The sequence below is a fragment of the Carettochelys insculpta genome, chromosome 5 (assembly GCF_033958435.1).
Source record: "Carettochelys insculpta isolate YL-2023 chromosome 5, ASM3395843v1, whole genome shotgun sequence".
Lineage (NCBI taxonomy): Eukaryota > Metazoa > Chordata > Testudines > Carettochelyidae > Carettochelys > Carettochelys insculpta.
The window spans coordinates 920631-945243 of record NC_134141.1 but is presented as its reverse complement, the minus strand read 5'-3'; the positions used below and the strand labels follow the sequence as shown (position 1 = coordinate 945243).

General features: G+C 56.3%; 1 protein-coding gene across 3 annotated transcripts in view; it reads right to left on the bottom strand.

Moving 5' to 3' along the window:
* The window catches only part of TSTD2 (thiosulfate sulfurtransferase like domain containing 2), a 32478-nt gene extending 10530 nt beyond the window's left edge, over window positions 1-21948 (bottom strand). For 2 of the 3 annotated variants that reach the window (XM_074994489.1, XM_074994490.1), the window contains exons 1-4: window positions 21678-21948; window positions 21261-21466; window positions 18302-18630; window positions 17075-17183 (exon numbers count right to left, since the gene is read on the bottom strand). In XM_074994489.1, coding sequence (XP_074850590.1) covers window positions 17075-17183; window positions 18302-18630; window positions 21261-21466; window positions 21678-21702 — 669 coding nt within the window. In that variant the 5' untranslated portion in view covers window positions 21703-21948. Of the gene's footprint in view, window positions 1-17074; window positions 17184-18301; window positions 18631-19056; window positions 19188-21260; window positions 21467-21677 lie in introns of those variants that run through there. The other variant, XM_074994491.1, reaches the window with a different exon arrangement.
* Window positions 21949-24613: the final 2665 nt, after the last annotated feature.

Below are 24613 nucleotides of genomic sequence, written 5' to 3'. Positions count from 1 at the left end.
GGTGCAGAAAAAACAATTGTAAGGAAATTCTGCAGTAATTAGTCAGACAAAAACTCCAGTGGGAGTGTTAGCTGAGTAAGGACTACATGGCGGCATCTAGACCACAGCAATCTTTCCAAAGATGATCTTCCAGAAGATCTTTTGAAAGAGTGCGTCCGCACACAAAAAAAGCAGATAGAAAGATTGATCCGTTCTTGGGATCGAGAGCCTCCACACAACTCCTGCTGCTTTGAAAGAACGAGCCAGGGATTGAAAAACCCAGCACCAGCGGGATTGATTTTTGGGGGGTTTTTTTGTTTTTTTTTTTTTGGGAAAAAAGGACCCGCAGCTCTTCTACATATGCTTCTGTAAGAGTCCTGGACACCCAGCCCTTGGCCCAGGGCGGGGCGGCAACCAAAAAAAAGGTTATAACACCATCCCAGCCCTCAGTCTAGGGCAGGGCAGCAGTTCACAATTGGAAGGCAAGCCCAGCCCAGCCCAGCCCAGCCCAACCCTCAGTGTGGGGCGGGGCAGCAGCACAAGGGTTTGAGCACAGGCCCAGCCCTCAGTTCGGGGCGGGGCAGCAGCACAAGGGTCTGAGCACAGGCCCAGCACGGGCTGGCCCCATCAAGGAGGGGGTAGGGGGTCGCAGGCCCTCCCACTCCACTGCGACCCAGCCTGGGGCCCTGGGGGTCGCTCACACACGACCACGGCGGTGGGGATCCAGGCCACAACACACCGCCATGGGTTCAGGAGCGTCGTTCCCCGGGCCACTTCCTACCTCTACCTCCACCGGGGGACGGTCCCAGTCCCTCTGGTCAGGGGGTCCTGCGGGGTCAGCTCCCTCCAGATCATCCACCTTTGGGGGTTCCGGCCAGTCGGTCATGTCCACATCACTGGGATAGTCGGGCGGCGGTAACATGGTGGGCCCGGGGCAATCCTGGGCCTGAGGGCTGCAGGGGTCCGCCGGGCCTCTGGGGCAGGCCGCTCCTGGGGCCCCGCGGTCGCTCACCCTCGCTGGTCTGGCCGCGTCCGGGGCTTCTTCCAAGGCGGGGGGGTCTCCGCTGGCGTGAGGGTCCTGGCAGGTCTGGGAAGTCCAGGTAATCCCCCTGGGGCATCTGGATCCAGGGTTGTTCGGGGCTGCTGGGGGCTCGCTCCTCCGGCCCGGCTGGGCGGCGACAGGCCCTCTGCCCTTGGCACCAGGGAGCTCGTGCAGGCATCTCCTCCCTGCCCGGAGGCCCAGGCTTTAATGGGTCCCGAGCCCTGCCTTTGGTCCTTCTAGCCCTGGGCCCTGCCCTCTGAGGGGCGGGCCACTGGTGTTCTGCCTCCGGGCCCACCCACCAGGGCCTCTGCGCGGCCTCCTCTGCCTCTGAGTCAACAGGAGGCCATACCGGCTCACTACACTCCCCCCACCTCAAGTCCATCTCCCGTGCCATGGGGGTGGACTCCTCCATCTCCCCCAGGCGGGAAAGGAAGTCAGTGTTTGTATGGTCCTTACCTGCCCGATGACGTACGTCGAAGGCATAAGGCTGTAACGCCAAATACCGACGCATGATTTGGGCGTTGGTGTCCTTCATCCGGGACAACCACTGTAAAGGAGCATGGTCTGTAACGAGGGTGAAGGGGGTTCCCAACAGGTAATATCTAAGGGCGTCACAGACGCACTTCACAGCCAGGGCCTGCCTTTCTATTACGGTGTAGCGTTGTTCCCTTGGGAAAAGCTTCCGGCTTATATAGACCACCGGATGATTTTCCCCGTCAATCTCCTGGGATAGGACAGCCCCTAGGCCTACCCCAAAAGCATCAGTTTGCAGGATGAACGGACGGGTGAAGTCAGGGCTATAGAGGACGGGTTCCTGCGTTAGGCACTGTTTCAGTGTTCGGAACGCCTTCTCCGTAGCCGCGGTCCATACCACCCTTTGTGGCTGGTCCTTTGCCAATTGAGGCAAACTGCGGGATGAAGCGTTGACAGTACCCTGCCAGGCCCAAGAACCATCGTACCTGCCGTTTGGTACTGGGGGGAGGACAGGCCGCTAGGGCTTGCACCTTGTCCATGAGGGGCTTTACCTGGCCCCCTCCTATAGCGTACCCGATATAGGTCATCTCTTGCCATCCAATGCGGCACTTCTTCGGATTCATCGTCAGGCCGGCTGCCCTCAGGGACCTAAGGATCACGGCCACCCAGTCCAGGTGTTCCTCCCAATGGCGACTATATACCACGATGTCGTCGAGGTAGGCTGCGACATAGTCCCGGTGGGGCTGAAGTAGATGGTCCATAAGCCGCTGGAAGGTTGCCGGGGCGCCGTGGAGACCAAAAGGCATTCGGGTAAACTGGTACAGGCCTGATGGAGTGGCAAAGGCCGTCTTCTCTCGTGAAGAAGGCGCTAAGGGGATCTGCCAGTACCCTTTACTGAAGTCGAGGGTGTTGAAATAGCGGGCCGCCCCCAGACATCCCAACAATTCATCGACCCGGGGCATTGGATACGCATCAAATTTGGAGATCGCGTTCACCCGCCTAAAGTTGATGGAGAATCTCCGAGTGCCATCGGGCTTAGGGACGAGTACTACGGGGCTGCGCCACTCACTTTGGGACGGTTCTGTCACTCCCAGGGCCAGCATCGCCCATACCTCCTCTTCCACTACTTCCCGCATCCGGAAGGGTAGTGGGCGCACAGCATCGCGAACCACCTTCCCAGGCTCCGTACAGATAACATGGCAGACCAGGGAGGTGTGTCCAGGGAGGGCAGTGAAGTTATCCTAGAACGCCTGGAGGAGGCACTGGGCCTGCTTCCATTGCTCTTCTGTCAGCGTTGCCCCGAGGGCCGGTTGTGCCGGTTCCTCCCCGTGAGGCATCTGGGGTCCCAATTCGAGGTCCGGGGGGCAGGGGTTTATCATGAAGCCCTCCCGGTCCTGCCACAGTTTTAAGAGGTTGATATGGTATCGCTGCGTTTTCTTACAGTGGTCAGGTTGGTGAACTTCATAGGTAACAGGCCCCACGGCTTGAATAATCTCCTAAGGTCCCTGCCACCCAGCCAGCAACTTAGATTCGCTGGAGGGTAGCAGGACTAGGACCCTGTCACCTGGCTCGAAACTGCGGTTCCGCGCCTCCTGGTTGTAGGTTTGGGCTTGGGACGCCTGTGCAGCTTTCAGGTTTTCCTCCCTACCTGTCCCAGGCGCTTCTGGAGCTGGAAGACATACTCTAGTAGTCCCTTTGAGGGGGATGCGGTTTGCTCCCAGACCTCCTGCATAAGGTCGAGTACTCCCCGGGGGCAGTGTCCGTGTAGTAACTCGAATGGAGAGAAATGTGTGGAGGACTGGGGAACCTCCTGGATGGCCAAAAGCAAGGGAGGTAGCAGCTGATCCCACCGGTGCAGGTCCTCTGGCGGGAATTTGCGCATCATATCCTTCAGAGTATGGTTAAAGTGTTCTACCAGGCCATCCGTCTGGGGGTGGTACACAGAGGTATGTAGTTGTTTAATCCCCAGGAGGGCACAGACCTGCTTCATCAGGCGGGATGTAAAATTGGTTCCCTGATCGGTGAGAAGTTCCCGTGGCAGCCCTATTTGGGCAAAGATCTTCATTAGCTCTCCCGCAATGGTGCGGGCCGTAATATTGCGCAGTGGGATGGCTTCTGGGAAACAGGTGGCATAGTCTACGAGGACCAACACGAACTGATACCCCGCTGTGCTCTTAGGGAGTGGGCCTGCCAGATCCATGGCCACCCGCTCAAACGGGGTCCCCACAACTGGCATTGGGATTAACAGGGCCTTAGGGACCCGTGGGGGAGCAGCAAGCTGGCACGTGGGGCAGGAACTGCAATAGTTCTTGACCTCCTGGTGGACCCCTGGCCAAAAGAACCGGGAAAGTATCCGGGCTAATGTCTTTTCTTGGCCTAAGTGGCCGGCGGCGGCGATATCATGGGCCAACTTCATTATGGCCCGTCGGTGGCATTTTGGCACCATTAGCTGCATTCATTGCTCCTGGATCTGGGGGTCCCGGTCCACCTGGTACAACCGTTCCTGGTGCAGCTCGAAGTGGGGCCACTGTGCCACGAGCTGGGGGTCCGTTGCCACGCCGTCGACTGCCGCAACCTGGGCGTAGGCCTGGCTTAGCGTGGGGTTGTCTCTCTGGTCCCGACAGAAATTTGAGGTTACCCCGTCGTTGGGGCTGGTCACCTTTGAGCCTTCGGCAGGTCCTTCAGTTAGGGGTTCCGGGTCCAGCCCTACCCTCTCCTCGGGTGGATCCTCCGGCGTATTCCCCTCCAGGAAAGGGGTCGCTTCTCCCTTAAGTCCGGCGGCCGGGCGGACGATGCCTATGAAGCCTGGCCAGTCCCACCCTAATACTACTGGGTACACCAGTCGGGACGCTAAGCCAGCCACCACATGATGAGTCACCCCCGCAACGGTCAAGGCCACCCGTACTCTGGGGTATGGACACACGTCGCCATGGATGCACTGTAGTTGTATGGTCCCTAGAGCAGGGTCAGCCTCCAGGCCGCCCCGTCGGTGGACCAGGGTCTGGCTACATCCCGAGTCCACTAAGGCAGTCGTGGGCTCCATTCCAACGAGGACTGGGACCGTAATCGGGGGCACCTGCGGGGGTCGGCCCCTCCTTTCGGCTGTCCATACCCAGCCAAAACTACAGAAGTGCTCCGGACAGTCCCTTTGGAGATATCCCCGTTGCCCACAGCTGAAGCAGGGTCCTAGAGCTGGTTGGGGCCCCCCGTGGGTCTGGCGCCCCCCTGGACCTGGTGGCCGTGTGTTGGTGGTCCCCTCAGGTCCCACCTGGGGGTTACCGGGGCCTGGCTTCTGCGGTGGCCTCCGATGAAGACCGGGTGATTCCCGTAGCAGGCTGGGCAGTTCGGAGCGGGGCTCCCCTTGCTTCTCGACTCCCCGGCGCGGGGACTGTGACGATGGGGCTGAGCCCGTGGGTGCCTCTGGCTCCTCCGCGGCGAGGAAGTCCTCCATGAGGTTGACGGCAGCTTGAACGGTGGTAGGTCGGTGGCGCCGCACCCAAGCCCACCCTCTTGGTGGGAGGATGCAGAGGAACTGTTCCAAAATGACCTGCTCCATGATCTCTATGAGGGTCCTCACCACCGGTTGTAGCCACCGCCGGCACGCGTCCCTCAACTCCTGTGCCACGCACCGCGGCCGAGCCCCCGGGGCGTAGGTCAAGGTCCGGAACCGCCGGCGGAAGGTCTCAGGGCTAATGTCCAGAGCATCGAGGACGGCTGCTTTCACCTGGTCATAATCTTGGGCGTCTTCAATAGATAGTGCCCGGTAAGCCCTCTGGGCCCCCCTGGTCAAATAAGGGGCCAGCAATGTAGCCCACTGGTTCCGAGGCCACCCAGCCACCACCACTACTCGTTCAAAGGTGACTAGGAAGGCCTCCGGATCATCCGCTGGACCCATTTTTGTTAACTGTACTGGCAGGACTGATGCAGGGCCCTCCCCTTGGGTTCCCTGCTGTGGCTCGGCTGGCAACGGCACCAGGGCTGCCAGTTGCTGCAGATATTGTCTCTGGTGCTCCCGGTTCTGGGCCATCAGTTCAGTCAGCAGCTGTGTCTGCTGTGCTCCCAGCTGCTGGAGCAGCTGCTGTAGCTGGGCAGTCTGCTGCTTTTGCTGACTTTCGGCTAAGTACTTCAGCAGCTTGTCAATCTCCATCATTGGAGCGGGGACAGCAACAACACAAAAAAAAAAAAATAGTGGATAGTTACCCACACCGTCTGGGGGCTTCTTCTGCTCTGTGGGCCCGCGAGCCCACTCCCTCACCCCTTATGTCAGGGGTGGGGACCAAGTACCCACATTCTCCACCACGTGTAAGAGTCCTGGACACCCAGCCCTTGGCCCAGGGCAGGGCTGCAACCAAAAAAAAGGTTACAACACCGGCCCAGCCCTCAGTCCAGGGCAGGGCAGCAGTTCACAATTGGAAGGCAAGCCCAGCCCAGCCCTCAGTCTGGGGTGGGGCAACAGCACAAGGGTTTGAGCACAGGCCCAGCCCTCAGTTTGGGGCAGGGCAGCAGCACAAGGGTTTGAGCACAGGCCCAGCATGGGCTGGCCCCATCAAGGAGGGGGTAGGGGGCCGCAGGCCCTCACACTCCACTGCGACCCGGCCTGGGGCCCTCGGGGGGGGTCGCTCACACACGACCACGGTGGTGGAGATCCAGGCCGCAACACGCCACCATGGGTTCAGGAGCGTCGTTCCCCGGGCCACTTCCTACCTCTACCTCCACCGGGGGACGGTCCCAGTCCATCTGGTCAGGGGGTCCCGCGGGGTCAGCTCCCTCCAGATCGTCCACCTTTGGGGGCTCCGGCCAGTCGGTCATGTCCACATCATTGGGGTAGTTTGGCAGCCATAACATAGTAGGCCCGGGGCGATCCTGGGCTTGAGGGCTGCAGGGATCCGCCAGGGCTCCGGGGCAGGCCGCTCCTGGGGCCTCGTGGTCGCTCGCCCTCGCCGGTCTGGCAGGGTCCAGGGTTTCCTCCAAGGCAGGGGGGTCTCCACCGGCATGAGGGTCCTGGCAGGTCTGAGAAGTCCAGGTAGGTCCCTTGGGGCATCTGGATCCACGGCTGGCCTGGCAGGTCAAGGCCGCTGGGGGCTTGCTTCTCCCAGCTGGCCGGTAGCGAGCTCTCTGCCCTTGGCGCCAGGGAGCTCGCGGAGGCCCTTCCTCCCTGCCCAGAGGCCCAGAATTTAATGGGTCCCGAGGCCTGCACTTGGCCCTTCTAGCCCTGGGCCCTGCCCTCTGAGGGGCAGGCCACTGGTGTTCTGCCTCTGCGCAGCCTCCTCGGCCTCTGAGTCAGCAGGAGGCCTGCTGCAGGCGCTCCTGCAGGGCTGCTGCTGCCGTGGGACCCCCCTCCCACGGCTGGAAGGCGAGGTACCAAGGGCCGGCCGGCCTTGGCTGCCTTCCCCGCCCCCCCGTTCTGGGGTCAGCCCCCCTCCTGCCTCGGGCAGGCAGGCTCTACCTTTCTCCCCCCCTCTCCTCCACTTCTCCAGCTAGTTCTTTTAGGAGCTGCTGAGTGGGTGGAGGGTGGGGGCCTCTTGCCCCCTGCCCTACAGCAGGGCCCCCCCCCTTTTTCCATCTTTTGGGGAAGAAACTGCTGGCCCCCCATTTGGGCCCACCTTCCATCTAGCAGCTGCTGCATCCTCACCACCTGGAGAAGGTAGGGGGCTCTCTCAAAGTGGCGGTTGGGTTCCCTCCACACAGCCTCCTGTGGAGTGGCTTGGGGAGGGGTGAGTTTGGGCAGGGCCCCTCTCCACCAGGGCTCCGGGGGGGGGGCTGCATAGCCAGGGGTGGGGTGTTAGGGCGTGGCCCCTGCCCCACCCCTGCAGCCCCCCTCCCCTACTGCCCCCCCCACACCCAGCTGCCGCTGGGGCCCCCTCCACCTGGGCCCCTCCAGTCAGCTGCCCCTTCCTTCTCCGCCTGTCATCTCGAGGCTCTGCAGCAGCTGCTACGGGCCCACCCCTCAGGCGCACGTGGGCACACCCCTCCCCCCATTAACCCCCCCCAACCCCCCCAAGTTAGCCGTGCCTCCTCCTCCGCCCCCCCACGTGCCCACGCCCCTTCCCCCCCACTTTTTGTTTACTTAAGCGCCTGAGCCCCCCCCCCACACCCACACCCACACCCACACCCAAACTTTGCTTCCCTCCACATCCCAGTGCAGAAACAGGAGCCATCTCACCACCTTGTGCTGGGAGTTGTGGCCTTTCTTTTGTGTCTCCCTCTCCCTGACCTCACTGCCCTCGCCCTGCCCTTCCCCCATCTGACTGGGCCCTCAGCCCGGCCGGTGGGGGAGGGGCAGCCACGCCTCACTCCTTCCTTCCCTTCCACTCTCCTCCCCCTCCCCCGCTCTCTCTTAAAGGCCCCCACCCCCAACAAACTTTTTCCCTCTCAGACCCACCAATATGACCCCCACGCCCACTGGAGGGTCATCCGGTGACCCCTCCCTCCCTCTCCCCTCCACGGTGACCCCTCCTATCCCCGAAACGGCGGCTCACTCGTCCAGGGCTGCCCAGAACTTTACTACCACCATGTCGGCTGAGGGTGCGGGCGCAGGCTCCGGGGCTCCTACTGCCTCCGCCGCGGCGCCCCCTGGCGACCCAGCCCCAAACCCTCCCCCCCAAAAGGGCAGGAAGGGCCAGGGGAAAAGAAAGGGCAAGAGCCCCGCCCGGAAGGCCAAACCTCCCGTGGCGGGGACTCTCCCCCAGGCTGCCCAAACACCGAGTGCAGCCTCCCCTTCTTCCCTTCCCCCTGCTCCCTCCACCGCTCCTGGGGGCCCCAACCTCTCGGCCCCCAGGTCGTATGCCCAGGCGGCGGCCGCCGCCCCACACCCTGCTCCTTCCACCTCTGCTGGGACTACCATCCCCAACGGTCGCGGCCCCTTCCCCGCGCTCACCAGGAGGCACGGAGTCCGCTGCCTCCTGGTGGCTGCCTCGCCCCACGTGGAGACCTACGTGCGGGCGTTGGCACGGGTGGTGGGGTCCGCGGCCGTGGTGGCGGCCTCCTGGATGTTTGGGAAGATCGTTTTCTTCCTGGCTTCGGAGGCCGCCGCCCAGGAGGCGGTGGAGAGGGGCCTGGCGGTTGGGGGCGTGCACGTGCCCCTGGAGCCGCTGGAAGACCTGGGCGTGTGGGTGGTGTTCTCGTCCGTCCCACCCTTCCTTCCCAACTCTGCCCTTCTGCCGTTCCTCACCGCCCTGGGCCGGCCTTTGACAGTCCTGAGTCCCCTCCCCCTAGGCTGTAAAGACCCCGCCCTACGGCACGTGCTCTCCTTCCGCCGGCAGGCCCGGGTCCAACTGCCGCCAGCGGCAGCACAGGGCGGGGTGGCCCAGGAGGGGACTATACTGGTGCCCTATCAAGGGGCCCAGTACCGGGTCTTCTATACCCTGGGGGAGGCCCGGCACGAAGGGGAGCCCGGGACCTCCTCCAACCCGGGGGGCATCAGCCACGAGATCGGCGGCGCCCCGACCGCGACAGGCCCCGGGACCGACCCTCCTCCTCTCGTCCCGGACGGATGCATCGCCGCTCGGGCGTCGGAGGATGCCCGGCCGCATGGTGCCGGGCAAGAAGAAGCAGGCGCTGGCGCCCGAGCGGGCACAAGAGCCGGGCCTGTGGAGGAGAGGGAGGAGGGGCCGGCGGCAGGACCAGAAGAGGGCCTGTCCCAGGGCGGGTCGTCCCTCCCCCTTGCCGCCCCGCCCCCCTCTTACCTCCCTTCCTCCTCGTCGGCCCTGTCCCCTGGCCTCTCCTCCTCTACTGCCCAGCCCGCCTCCTTGGAGGGCTGGGTGCTGGTGGGGGGGAAATGAAAGAAAAAGAGTGCGCGCACCCGGCACCCCACCCTGTCGGAGGACAGGGTGGAGGCGCCGCGCAAAGCACTAAAAAGAGCTGCCAGCCCAGACCCACCTGCCGAACCCCCGGCTACCGATCATCTGCCGGGGGCGACGGGGGCTGCCGCGGTGGCGGCTAAGAAAGGTAACATCCCCTCTGCCCTGGAGCCAGAGCCTGAGGAGGCTGAGAAGGATTTTTGTGCACCCGTACCCGCCCCTGACACCCCTCCGGCCGCCACCCAGACTGCTGCTGCGGAGCATCCGGAGGAGGTGAGCCCTGGCCTCACCCTCCTCTCGCAGGAGGTCGAGGCCCTAGGCCTCACCCCGGTGGCCCTGGACGTGGACAGCCTCCTACTGGAGGCCTGTGGGCCGTCCATCCACTCACCCCCACCCCCTCCACTCTCCCCCTCCCCATCTACCAGCAACCCCTTAATTACCACCTCCCTCTGCCTTGGGACGTCCCATGAGGCGACCCCCCCCCCCTTAATTAGGGATGACCTCCCCACGGGAGTCGGCCAGCCCCTGGGCGCCCTGGGGGAAGCAGAGTTTCCCATGTCCCCCGCCTTCGGCCCCGAAACAAAAGACCCCGACACCCACCCCCTCGACCAGTTGGCACCTCCTGCCGAGCATGTCGGCACCTCGCCCCTACCCCCCTCCCCCGCCCCACCATCCGAGGAAGCCCCTCCTCCCGAGACACCTTCTGTCCATATCCCCGCCCCTGCTCCCATCTTAGCCCCATCACCTGCCATCATCCCCGTACCTTCTCCCAGCCAACGCCCCGCCCCAGAACCTGCAATCCTACCCCCTCCAGAACCTCCTCTCCTTCCACTCCCTCCTTTTCCTCCTCCCCCTGCCCCACTACCCCCTCTCCCTCCCCCTCATGAACCTTCCCTTCCCCTGATGAGTCTCATCCCCCCTGCCCTCACCCCCACCCCTCCTCCTCCTACCCCTCCCCTTGATCCCTGCCCACTCATACCTGCCCCAGAGACCGTAATCCCTCGGGAGGCCCCCCCTACATCGCCCTCTCCCAGCACTTCCGGGGCCGCTCTCCCTCTGCCGCCCTCATCCCCCCCAAAACCAGACCCCAGTCCCCACCCCAATCTTTTCTGTGGCCGTGGGGCCCAAAGGAACACAAGGCCGACGGGTACTGGAGACCCCGAGGCCTCGGCACCCCATGCGCTGGTGGGAGAGATGCGCCGGTTCTTGGAGGACATTCGTGGCTCCAAGAACAAGGTTGCTCTCGCCCTCCAGCGCTGGGGGGACTTTCATACCATCTTGGAATCCGTGAGGGCCCTTCTCAAGGAGGGCAAGGGGACCGGGAGGAGGGATGCCACGGCTTACCAACGGGCCCGCAGCTTCCGTGACGCCCTCGTCACCTTCGGGGTTGGTCACGGTTTGCTGCGTGGCCCCACGGAAACCGTCGGTACTCCCTCTGGCGAGGATCCTCCCCAGCCCTCCAAATGGCGCCGATCATCTTTGCCACTCTAAATGCCAGGGGCTGTGGGTCGGGTCTCCGTAGGTGCCAAGTGCTCTCCTTCCTTCGGGAGGGGGGGTACTCGGTCACCTTCCTACAGGAGACCTACACTACCCCAGCCGCCGAAGCTAAGTGGCGGCTGGAGTGGGGAGACGGGGTCCACTTTAGTCACCTCTCGGCCCACCGGGCCGGGGTGGTGACCCTGTTCTCCCCAGACCTGCAGCCCGAGGTGCTGGGGAGCGTCGAGGTTGTGCCCGGCCACCTGCTGTATCTCCGGGTGCGGGTGGAGGGGCTGCCTCTCCACCTCATCAACATCTATGCCCTGACACTCGGCCCGTAGAGAACACCCTTCTTCCGACAGGCGGCAGCCTTCCTCGACACCATCGATCCTCGCGAGTGCCTGGTCCTCGGCGGGGATTTCAACTGCACCCTCGAGGAGCGGGACCGCACGGGGACCGAGCATTGTCAGGCCACTGCGGGCGTCCTCAGGGAGCTTCTCATCTATCGCTCCCTGGTGGACGTCTGGCGCAGCCACCACCCGGACGAGGACGCTGGTTTTACCTACGTCCGAGTGGTGGGCCATAAATCTGTACACTCCCGGTTGGACCGCATTTACATCTCGTGGCACCATCTCTCCCGGGCCCACGCCTCCAGCGTGCGGCCGGCCCCCTTCTCGGACCACCACCTGGTGGCCATGAAGGGTTCCCTCTCGCTGGGGAAGCGGGGGTCGGCCTACTGGCACTTCAATAACAGCCTGCTGGAGGACGTGGGCTTCGTGGCGTCCTTCCGGGAGTTCTGGCTGGCCTGGCGCAAGCAACGGCGTGCCTTTCCCTCGGCACGGCGGTGGTGGGATCTGGGAAAGGTGCGCGCGCGGCTCTTCTGCCGTGCCTATACTCGGGGGGCCAGCCGGCGGCGGGATGCGCTGATAGGGCAGCTGGAACGGGAGGTTCTTGAGCTGGAGAGGCGTCTAGCCGCCAGCCCCAACGATCCATCCCTCTGCGGCACGTACCAGGAGAAGAGGGACGAGCTCAGGGCCCTCGACGCCCTCCGGGCACAGGGGGCCTTGGTGAGGTCGCGAATCCAACTCCTCCGGGAGATGGACCGCGGCTCCCGCTTCTTCTACGCCTTGGAGAAAAAGAGGGGTGCCGAAAAACACATCCTCTGCCTTCTTGCGGAGGACGGCACCCCTCTTACGGATCCGGTGGAGATGCGCGAGAGGGCCCGCGCCTTCTACGCCACCCTTTTCTCCCCGGATCCGACCGACGCTGACGTCTGCAGGGTGCTCTGGGACCAACTGCCGTCGGTCAGCACGGGCGACCGGGACCGGCTAGAGCTTCCTCTCACTCTGGCCGAGTTCTCGGAAGCCCTCCGCCTCATGCCCACCAACAAATCCCCGGGCATGGACGGGCTGACCGTGGAGTTTTACCGCGTGTTTTGGGACGTCCTCGGCCCAGACCTGCTCAGCGTCTGGGCCGAGGCCTTGCAAAGCGGGGTCCTCCCCCTGTCATGCAGGCGTGCCGTCCTCGCCCTGCTGCCCAAGAAGGGGGACCCCCGCGACCTCAGGAACTGGCGTCCCATCTCGCTCCTCAGCACGGACTACAAGATCATCGCTAAAGCCATCTCCCGTCGCTTGGGGTCCGTGCTGCAGGACGTGGTCCACCCCGACCAGACCTACACCGTCCCGGGCCGCACCATCCTCCATAATCTGTCCTTGGTCCGGGATCTCCTAGAGCTTGGGTGTAGGGACGGCCTGTCGTTCGCCCTCCTGTCCTTGGATCAGGAGAAGGCGTTCGACAGGGTGGACCACGGGTACCTCCTGGGCACCCTGCAGGCCTTCGGCTTCGGACCCCGCTTCGTCGGGTTTCTCCGGGTGCTGTACGCTGCCTCGGAGTGCATGGTCAAGCTCAACTGGACCCTGACCGCTCCGGTCAGCTTCGGACAGGGAGTACGACAAGGCTGCCCACTCTCAGGACAGCTGTACGCTCTGGCCATCGAGCCCTTCCTCTGTCTCCTTCGTCGAAGGTTGATGGGGTTGGTGCTTCCAGAGGCAGGGCTGCGGCTGGTCCTGTCGGCGTACGCCGACGACGTGCTCCTCGTGGTTCAGGACCCGGGAGACCTGGCGCGTCTGGAGGCTTGCTGAGCTATCTACTCGGCAGCCTCCTCTGCCCAGGTCAACTGGGTCAAGAGCTCTGGCCTGGTGGTCGGGACTGGATGGCAGACGAGCCGCCTCCCGCCCGCGCTTCAGGCCATCCGGTGGAGCGCGGGTCCGCTGCTCTATCTAGGCGTCTTTCTATCCGCCACGCATCCCTCTCCGCCGGAAAACTGGCAGGGTTTAGAGGGCAGGGTCGCTGAGCGGTTGTGGAGGTGGGCAGGGCTGCTCCAGTGTCTCTCCCTACGGGGGAGAGCACTGGTGCTGAACCAACTAGTCCTGTCCATGCTCTGGTACCGCCTCAGCACCCTGGTCCCACCCCCGAAGTTCCTGGACCAGCTCCAGAAGTTAATCCTGGAGTTTTTCTGGCCAGGACTGCACTGGGTCTCTGCAGGGGTACTCCACCTCCCCCCGGAGGAGGGAGAACAGGGCCTGACTTGCATGCACACTCAGGTCCATGTCTTCCGCCTCCGGGCCCTGCAGGGACTCCTCAACACCAACAGTGCAGATAGTCCGGCATGGAGTACGCTGGCGCACGCTTTCCTCCGCCGTTACCGAGGGCTCCGATATGACCGGCAGCTCTTTTATTTATCCTGGAGAGACCGTCCGCGAGGCCTCTCGGAGCTGCCGGCCTTCTACCAGGACCTTCTCCGCACTTGGCGGGTGCTCGCAGCCTCCAGGTCCTTAGGGGCCACCACGGGGGAAGACCTCCTCACGGAGCCCCTGCTACACAACCCCCACCTTCGTGTGCAGGCGGCGGAGTCTCCCGAGGTGCGCCGGAGGTTGGTCCTAGGTGGAATCACCAGGGTCGGAGACCTCCTGGACTACGACCGGGGAGACTGGATGGAGGCCCCGGCGCTCGCCCAGCGCATGGGGCTCTCCAGCCTACGCTCCCCCCGTCGCGTACTCGAGGAGGTGAAGGCCGCCCTGCCGCCCACTGCTCACGTCTACCTCGGCCGGGTCCTGCGAGAGGGTGCACCCCGCCCCCCTCTCACTCCTAGCCCTCCGGACCTCTCCATGGGCCCCCAGCTTCGCGATCCTGTCCGCCCCCCTCCCCTCCACCACCTCAGCCGGCTGCATACCTTGCACCCGGTCCCCTTCTGAACCGCGCCTAGACATCTTCTGTACGCGCTCATGCTTCACACGCTCCACTTCCCCACCCTCGTGTCCCGCCCCGACCACAAGTGGCGGGACCTCTTGCCGCCATCGGAGGGTGGGGAGCCCCGGTGGGCCAGCCTCTATTCCACCCTGGTCCCGCGGCCCGCCGGGGACATCAGCTGGAGAATCCTCCATGGAGCGGTGAGCACGGGCGTGTACCTGGCGCGGTTCACCCCCATCCCAGACACCTGCACCTTCTGTGGCATGAGGGAGAACCTGGCGCACATCTACGTTGAGTGCGCCAGGCTGCAGCCCCTCTTCCGGCTCCTCCAGAACCTCCTCTTGAGGTTCTGGCTGCACTTTTCCCCGCACCTCCTTATCTTGTCACACCCCATCCGCGGCCCCACGACGTCGCGGGACCTCCTCGTCTGCCTCCTCCTGGCCATGGCCAAAATGGCCATCTACAAAACCAGGGAGAGGAGGCTGGCAGAGGGGGCGACCTGCGACTGTGGGGCCTACCTCCGTTCCTCCCTTCGCTCACGAATCCGAGCAGAGTTCCTCTGGGCGGCATCCACCAACTCCCTGGATACCTTCGAGGAACGGTGGGCGCTGTCCGGGGTCCTCTGCTCGGTATCCCCTTCCGGCTCCCTCATTCTAAACCTTTGACCCTCACTCCCGTCCCTGTTTTTTCCTTTGTTGTCCCCCGTATTCATTTGGTGACTGGGTGTTTTTAGTGGGCCCCCCCTCACTGTGAGAGGGGCCTTTTAGCCATGGGCAGGCCATGCCTGCCCACCCCCCCCACAGTAACACCAATATGAGCAGGAGGCCATACCGGCTCACTACAGATTCTTTTTTCAAAAAAAAAAAAGAAGAAGCTTTCGAAAGAAGGCACTCTTTCTGATCTGGGACTGGAAGAAAAACCCCATTCTTTCAATTTCAGATCAAAAGAGCACATTTGTGTGTGGACATTCCAGGTGTCCTTTTGAAAAAGGGTCTGATTTTCCAAAAGAACACGCTAGTGTAGATGCAGCCTATTAGTCCCAATAAAGCAGACAGAAAGAATGAAAATGCAGGTGTTGCAGTAAAATCTGTCCAACTTGGATTAATTTTATCTAAAGCAGTATAGAACGTCTTTTAGAGTGAAGAAAATCTCAGAACAGACAGAAACAATTTTTGATTAAAGCAGAGAAGAGAGGAAAACTATGCAGCTAACAAGGCAAATGTAACACCTGTCTTTGAGAAGGAAGGCCTGAAAAACTACCTAGTAAATTACATGAGCAAAGAAGGGGAAATGAATGTATCAGAGCATTTCACTGTGGTATCTAGGAGCTACATTAAAAAAAAAAGACAACAGTAAGACCATAAAGGTGCTTTCTCACTCATTCTCCTGGATAGAGGAGCATGAGTCCGCAGACTTTGGGGTTTATTGTGTTTTAAACACCATCAGTTCTGGGAAGCATGTCATAGGCCAGACACAGGCAGGTTTGTGAGCTCTGAATACTGGGCTGTTCTGGCCCCCAACTCCTACAGATACAGAAAAATTAAAGAATTTACATAGAGGGGCAACAAAACTTATGCACAGAGTAGAGATGAGAGACAGAACAACAAACTGAGTGGAGGGACATACAGCAGAATGTCAGAGATACCAACACCTTAGGAGCGGAGATTGTTGATAACATTGAAACGTTCATCACTCTGAACAAAATCATAATCCATCTTTCAAAAGTGTACAGCTGAACATTGGTGTCATACAGCTTTTGCATTTTACTGTGCATAAGAAAAATAATGCTTTCAGCTATCTTAATTGAAATGACAAGCACAGAAATAGTTTTCTTACATTGTCAAACCTTTCTTTTAAACTTTTGCTTTATTTTTAGTAGTTTACATTTAATGCAGTACTGCACTGTATTTACTTTGTTTGGTCTCCTCTGCTGCCTGATTACGGACAGTTACAAATGAGGCATGTGGTCAGCAGGCCAGTTCATAACACTGGTGTTCGTAACTCTGAGATTCTAGCATAGTCCACGGGTCTGGGACCAAGTTCATAATTTCCAGGGAGCCTGACTACAAGTGTGTAAAAAGGAACTACTTGTACTCTAAAAGGCAGCTGGACAAGAAACAAGAGCTGAGCTAAGGAAGGAAAAGTTTAGGGTTGGCCCTTAGAAAACACTGTCAGAGCAGTGGAACAGCAGAACAGGGTAGCAAGGCAGGTGCTCAGGGCACCATCACTGCTGATACTTAGGACAGGCTGGAGAAATTCATGGGAGTTCTGCACCACAGCCTAGTGACTAATCCTACAGAACACAGGAAATAAGGCTGGTTGAGTCAAGTGGCCTTTTTACAATGCCCCCACAGACTTGGAATGGTTATGTGCTCCTGGGAACTACATTAACCCTGCCTATTGCACTGGTAGGAAAGAAAGGGCTGAAAAGGGGACAGCCTACTCAGCCTTGGGAAGAAAACAGCTGGCCACTCTTCCTGTGGTGAGAAAAGCTGGGCTGGGCAGGGCTGGGCTGGGCTGGGCTGGGCTGGAGTGACACCTGATGAAGCCACCCTGGAACAGGACTGTTTGGAGATTCCTGAGGACCTGGTGGGGGTGTTTCATTGGAAGGGGCAGTACACTGCCTGAGAGCAGAGCCCAGCGGGTGTATGGATGAGTAACTTTAAAAGGGCTGAGAACTCTCCTTTATTTTGTGTTTGTGACGTTGGACTCTGCTACCCCAGAGGGGACTGAGCTTTTGTAGTGACGTGTTTGGAGGGCTGAGACACATAAACTACCAGAGCAGGAAAAAAAAGAGTAGCTGGAGAAAGTGAGGTAGCATCAGGCCTGCAGTACCAGGACTCCCTATGATGTCTGTCAAGTTGTGAGACACAGAAACCTGCCTGACAATAAACAACCCTCTCCCTTACGCAGCTCTCCACAGTACAGCCTGATGTAATTTGTTAAATGCTTCTCTCTCCCTAAATGCAAGAGTGCCTGGCTTTCTGGGCACGCCATTTCTCACGAAGCAGAGAGAACACGCAGGAGGGGAAACAGCCACTCCTTAAGCTCTTACCTTGCCGGTGAGCTGAAGGTGCTGACACAGGGACTTCTGCCAACCACAGAGCCTCTCTGGGTTTTTCACCTCGCAGTAACAGTAATATAACAGCACTTCTCCCACTCCACTGCCACAGGTGCCGCAAACGAGAACAGGAAGAGTTCGTTTAGATTCAGCAGCACATGACTGTGCAGGGAATTGGTGTCAGACGGGGAAGTCATCCTTACAAAACAGGCCACTTTCCTCCAGGCTGGTGTCAAAGGGCTTTGTGGGGCTATGCTGTTTGTTTCCATTTACTTCAAGAAGTGGCATTAAGTCAGAGCTGGAACAAATCCCTCTATCCCTTGTTTTCGATAGCCTGGCCTTAGCAAGGTTGACAAAAACTAACTGGTTCTACATGGCATATTATTGCCAACAGCTCGTTCCTTGCGTGCATTTGAGAAGCAGATTTCTTTAAACACGTGCAGCGCAAGGACTTGTGGGTTCTAGACGCGTCAGAGACTTCTTGAGGACAGGGATAAAATCTGAAAACTGAACCATCTGAACTGGCCAAGTGCAAAAAATATGCACTTCTTTTAAAAAGGGTCAACCAGGGGCCAGATTCTGAAGCGGTGTAACTTTGACTCTCTTACATTCAGTAAGATTAATGTACGTCCACAGAGGAATGTGGAAGATGTTAAAACCCGCACACTGCAGTCAGGAGAGGTGACAGCAGAGGGTAGCCCACATAATCTCGTCCTTTCCTGCTAGTTGCTTTGCTTGAGAAATGCCTTTCTCTGAGCTTCTAGTGTGTGAGTCCTTCCACCACAGACTGTCTTTGACTCAGCGGGAAAAATACAGAGAGGGGGCCTGATTCGCCACTGCCTTCCACTGTGTGCAGTCATTTACACCGGGATAAAGTGAGCGTGAGATGCTCCCAGATCAACATGGGATGAGGGAGGGGAACTTTACACCCCTTGGCATAGGTCAGAATGGCTGCATACAGTGTGTTTCGTAAGTGGGAAGGAGTCCAGGGTAGATCTTAGAGGGGCTTGAGGGAATCTAAACTTGTGATCAGGATGAAATGAAGGTGTGAAGTTGCATCAACTAAGGTCTTGTCATACACAAGAGTTTCAACAGTTTAATTAAAACTTATTTTAAATGGCAGTAGTTAGACCAGTGCAAACAGCTACAGGAATGCACTCATACTGGGTTCCCCGGCTGGCAGTGAGAAACAGTTTTCATGTTGTTGAAGCAGTTTCTTACCTTGTCAGTTCATCAACACTAATGTGGCTTGTGTCTGGAAGCCTATCAGAGAGCTCCTGGCTGTCACAAGTGGGATCATTTAGCCTGTCTGCCTCCTCTGAAAAAGCCGGGTTTCTTGAGGTGCTGGCTTCAGCAGCCAACTGCTTTAAAATCCAACCTGTCTGCTCCTGGATGTCACTGCAATGGTGCATGGCCACATGTCTGTGAATGCCAGTGAGGTCTGTAAAGGTTTTTCTGCAGCATTTCCACCTATGTCCCACTCCACACACGTCTGGAGGACAGTTAGCTGAAGCTGGCACTTGCTTTCCTTTGACAAAGAGGGCAAAGGCCTGCAATGCATACAAACACCATCGGTTAGGCTTTGGTTTCTTCCTAGATTCTGTTATGCAACTTAAAACTGGGTGAAGGAGAAATCTGAGTGATGTGGTGCTTCTAAACAGGCTTCCCAACAGCTGGGCATGGTGTTAAGCTAAGCAAGCACCCTGTGATTCCTCAGCAATGCCATTTCCAGAGAGGCCTTCAATCTGCCCTGCCAAAGTTCTTGGTCCCATTAGAAACAGCTGCCATATCAACTGGCTGGGGGTTACTTCCGAGGCTCAGGTTAGGGAGCCATATTGGGAAGCTTTACAGTATGAGGCTCCAACCCATTGGAGAAACACAAGCACTTCCTCTTCTCTGGGGGGACACGGTTCCTGTGCTGCCACAGCACCCCTCAGTCCCCATGACTGACTCCTACTGCCTCCCAGCAGAATCACCTCTGTGTGCCTCAGGGAAGTGGGCTGCTGCCCAGCGCACAGCTTGGAACGAAATTCCTGTGTACGTCAGTGCTCTCTCAGGTCTCACTCTCATTTCTCACGTGGTCACCGTAAGTGCACACACCAACCAGCAGCAGCGCTGCAGTTTCCACTGTTGGAGCAAAGACATCTTATATGTGAAATAACACTATGGTCTCCTGATCATGGGCAAGCCCCTCGGCAGCCCTGTTGTTTGGGGGACATCACACATTTGGATGGCATATTCCACGATCTCGCCACATCCCTAAAATGTTCCCCATGTTCTCTCCCCAGCTCCTCGCAACCTGTTGCTGGAGCGCACTGCCAGGATGGCTGTGTCTGCTCTCCCTGCTGCCTGGCTCCCTCTGAGACATACACTTCCACCAGCAGCCCCGTGGCTGAGCCTAGGCATTAAAGACAAGACGTGTTTACCTTCCCCGTGTTTTCTCCAGGATTACCATAAGGCCTTGGCCCCAGCCTGTCAGGAGGATGGTAAGGAGGTGGGGACAAGTGAAGGAGGATGGGAAAGGAGAGCACAGTAGCATGATGGAGCTAAGCTTGTCGAGACAGGGGAAAGAGAATGTGGTGTGACTTCAGGGATCATGACCCTCTCTGCTCCCTGTCTGGGGGACCGTCATGCAGCCATTCTGGGATATGTGTTCACAGATACGCACATGGTGCCACATAACATGTACATTCAGCACCGCAACGTGTATGAGTAAGAGTAGCAGAGCTGAGCCCACAGCTAGGCGTCTCAAATAGCTCTCAGACGGTTTTTAAATGGTAGTGAAAACACTCAAATGCCACAGAAGAACATTGTGACCACCACACTGGGCGGTCTACGCTCAAATCATAGCTCACGGTATTCTCTGCAAACTTAGGTTTGCGGCACTTGTCAAGTTCACTGTAACCGAACAATGCAATGCTTTGTTTTTAATCTTGAAAACATATCTTCACAAACAAATGCCAGTTTTTAAGGTCTGTAAACAGGAATAACATTGTTAAAATGACACTAACCTTTTATCACATTACATTTCTGTCTGATGAATTTTTCCTCACCCATGATTGTTGCATGAAACCCAGTAATTAAAGAAAAATATTTCTCTCAAGTTTGTCAGTGTATTTGACAATACTCTGTGTAACAGTCAGTTTCACTATAATCAGTTGCTACTGTTGTTTACTCTGGAGAAGCAAAATCACCATATGTAAAGTGGGTTTCAATGTTACACCAGAGGACACCTGACTACGATGAATATGTGAAACTTTCACGCAGCAACATTAAAATGCCAAACTTTATAAAAGAGTACAAAGATACTGTTTTACACAGTATTGCCAAAATTGACAGGAAGACTCAGAGGCAGATTTTGGATTGGAAACGTCAGGTCATTTTTTTTCTTTAAACTGACAATTTCAAGTAGAGAACGTCTCTTTAACACTGATTTATATATGTTTGAATTCTATGTTTCAGATTCACCTTTTCATTTATCTTGCAGCTGAAAACCTGTGACAGTACTTTAAAGCACTAATATTCTCTCTTAGGCCCAATTCAATTAGAGTTTTACTATATGCTAAACTTTAAGCATTTACATTTAGGCAACAGTTACATTTCCATTTGCCTTAAAGCAGTGGTTAGGGATATATGTAGAGTTCTTCTGGGGTACATCAACTCATCTAGATATTTGCCTAGTACATCAAAAGCACTAGTGAAGTCAGTACAAACTAACATTTCACACAATGACTTGTTTATATTGCATACAATGAAATGCAAGTACAATATTTATATTCCAATTGATTGATTTTATCATCACATGTTAAAATGAGAACATAAGCTATTTTTCAGTAAGCGTGCTGTGACATTTTTGTATTTTTATGTCTGATTCGGTAAGAAAATAGATTTTAAGTGAGCTGAAACTTGGCATACACAAGACACATCAGATTCTTGAAGGGGTACTGTCATCTTGAGGGTTTGAGAGTCTTAAAGGGCTTAATTTCAGGCTCCTTTCATTTAAATATTATATTAATGCTGCCAAATTATTTTCATCTTATAAATATAACCAGAATTAAGGGTGTACCATGAATGAGACAGGAACTGTGTAAAAACAGTTCTTACAAGATAACAAAGAAATCAGGCAGTTGTATAACCTGAATTATGAACATATTCAGTGAAGTATTATACTAAAGTGTACCTTCTTCTTTGCAAATGCATACTTCTTTCTCAGACCAGCATTTAATTCCGCTTTCAGATTGCTTTTGGCTGTCAAAGGAGTAGTATCTTTCAAGTCCAAATCTGGAAATCTTAAAATACAGGTCTCCACTTCATCTCCTCCATCTAGCAGCACAGAAGATATCACTGCTGTGTCACTGCACTTAGACATAAATCCTTTTCTGTGATCTACAGAACACACATGCAAAACACAGATTTGTAAATGTGCTCATCAAACACACATTGAACACTATATATTAATACTGTAAATTCAAAACATTAAGAATATGCTATAGACAACCAATGCTAAAGGCAGTCTTTACCACTGCCCTACAACCAGCAGCAAGCTGTAATCTTTTAAGGATCTAAGACTACAAAAAACTGTGTTCACAAAAGTTACCAGATAGCTGATGGGAGATCTTCATGCCAGGCCTTCAGAGACCAAAATTTTCAACTTAAGTGCAGAACAATCTGGATCATCACTTCCTATCTTGCAAGTTTTGTTGCATTGCTTTATACCAACACAATCATAATTTCAAAAACCCCGGCCAGTTCATTGGAGAGTGTGACTGACCAAAATGCTAAACAGCGCATAGCAGGTCATAGGTTTTACAGTGTCCTGGTCTCTCTGCCTTCCCAGGTAGGCAGGTGGCAGTTCTACTCTCCCTATGAGGGAGGAAGCATGTCTCATCTGACACCTCCTTCCTGGAAACACTTCACTTCAGGGACAATTTACAATTCACAACCTTTTTACAATAACTATAACTGTGCAGACAAAATAACTCTTAGGAACTGATCATCTGGGTGGTGTTACTATTCATACAAATAAACTAGAACCATGTAAAACTGCTACAGTCAGAGAGACTGGGAAATGTGTGGTACAGCAGATCCCCAAGTTAGATCCCCAAGTGTTGCATTCCTGGGCAACCTGTCGTAACTCAAATTTCGCACAGGCTGGGGGGAGCCGGGAACCAGGCTGCAGCCTGGCTCTTGGCTCCCCTGGGCTTGCAGCAGCCAGGAAGCTGACCAGCACTGGACAGTTTCCTGGCTCTCACAGTGGTGGGCAGCCAGGGAAAAGTCGCATCACCTCAGCTGTCTGCCTGCCCGGCTTCTCCCAGCTGGGAGAGCCAGGGGCTGGAGCAGGGTGCTGGCGGAGGAGCTGCGCTGCCACCAAGCCCCAGGCCCTGGGAACACCAGAATTTCGACTCACATTAACGCAAGTTAAGTGTGAGTCAATACTGCAGATGCCAATATCCTTACTGTGTCTGTGACACCAACATGCTTGCACTTGGGTTTCTAGCCTCCTTTGTCCACCTTGCTTCCCTGCTTTCTTATTGGAGCACGCCAGGAATTCAAATCTTGCTCGGTCGCAGGATGTTCTTCACCACATGGGACACGCACATTCACAGAGCTGGCTAGAAAGGGGAACTTCCATCCTGCAGGAAATGCCAACATTCTGAAATTTGTTTTGGAACAAAAAGATGAGTTTTTGAACAGTGTCGCAGCATGGAAACACCAAAAAATTTCTATTCGGAACATTTTATTTTGATAATGTGGAAACACAATGGTATACTCCAGAATGTGAAATATATTTAACACATAATGTCAAAATGAAATACATGAAAACAAGAAAGTAAAAATGAAATATTTTTACCTTATTAAAACAAAATATTTTGACTTCAAGCCAAGAAATCCAAAATAATCTGAAACTTTGTTGAAAATGTACATTTTCCCCCAAAATGATTTTAAACAAAACTGGATTTTCCTTAGAAAATAGTTCTGTGGGGGCAATGTCCAACTAGCTCTGTTTTTTCAGTGAATAACATACATTGAACAGGGTGTGAGACAGTTTTAAATTTGTAATTCTAGTTACAGTATGAAATCCAACAGGCAACTCCCTGAATTCTGTGAACACTTTAAGGCAGAGATTATCCATTGGATTTTGTCAAGGTCTAAATTTCTTAGTCAAGGTCCAGAACTCAGGATAAAAATAATACTAACAATAACTATTATTAGGATAAGAAATGTAGCACTTTAAAGACTAACAAAATGATTTATCGGTGATGAGCTTTCATTGGACAGACGTGGGTCTGTCCCACAAAAGCTTATCCCTGAATAAATTTATATTTACACATTTATAAATAAATACACTTCTGCTGCTTTGTTTTGTTGGAGTACAGACTAACAGGGCTACCTGTTACTACTATTAGGATAATAACGCTGCCATGAATGTAGGGGACTAGACCTGATGACCTCTTGAGGCTCCTTTCAATTCTATGATAATACTAATAAGTAAATAAAAAGATTTTGAGGTGCATTCAAAAGTATCTGCAGGTCCAGATTTGGCCCACAACCCACCTGTTGACTACTGCGCATTCAGGTGTCATCTCGTTCATTGCACAATTCCTTGCTCCCTCTTTGCATTGCAGCAGCATGTCCCACACTCCAACAGGCAACTGACTTTTTCTGGTCCCTTGGACAGTTGATCAAAGATTTATGAAGCCCAGAGGGGCTCCCACATGGATGTATTTGCAAGGTTGTGCCCAGACAAGTATCAGTGGCCCAGCTTGTCTAAGGCTTTTAGGAGTTGTTCCACAAATTGCAGTTAGTCAGGCACCTACGTAGTTGAGAGGAGCTAGGCCTGAAGTGTTTTTGTGATGGGATTTCATTCACTGACCGCACTGTCTGGTTGTGCATGAACTGCCTCCTGCAGCGTGAGATGAATGGGGGGGAGCTTATGGGTGACAGTTTGTCCAGGCTGTAAGAGGTGTGGGGGGAGCTGATGGGTGACGGTCTGTCCGGGCTGTAAGAGGTGTGGGGGAAGCTGATGGGTGACGGTCTGTCCGGGCTGTAAGAGGTGCATGGGGGGAGCTGGTAGTGACAGTCTGTCCGGGCTGTAAGAGGTGTGGGGGGAGCTGATTAGTGACGGTCTGTCCGGGCTGTAAGAGGTGTGGGGGGAGCTGATTAGTGACGGTCTGTCAGGGCTGTAAGAGGTGCACAGGGGGAGCTGATGGGTGACAGTCTGTCCAGGCTGTAAGAGGTGCATGGGGGGAGCTGGTAGTGACGGTCTGTCTGGGCTGTAAGAGGTGTGAGGGGAGCTGATGGGGGATGGTCCGTCTGGGCTGTAAGAGGTGCATGGGGGGAGCTGATGGGTGACGGTCTGTCCGGGCTGTTACAGGCGTGGGGGGAGCTGACGGGTGACGGTCTGTCCGGGCTGTTACAGGCGTGGGGGGAGCTGACGGGTGACGCTCTGTCCGGGCTGTTACAGGCGTGGGGGGAGCTGACGGGTGACGGTCTGTCCGGGCTGTTACAGGCGTGGGGGGAGCTGACGGGTGA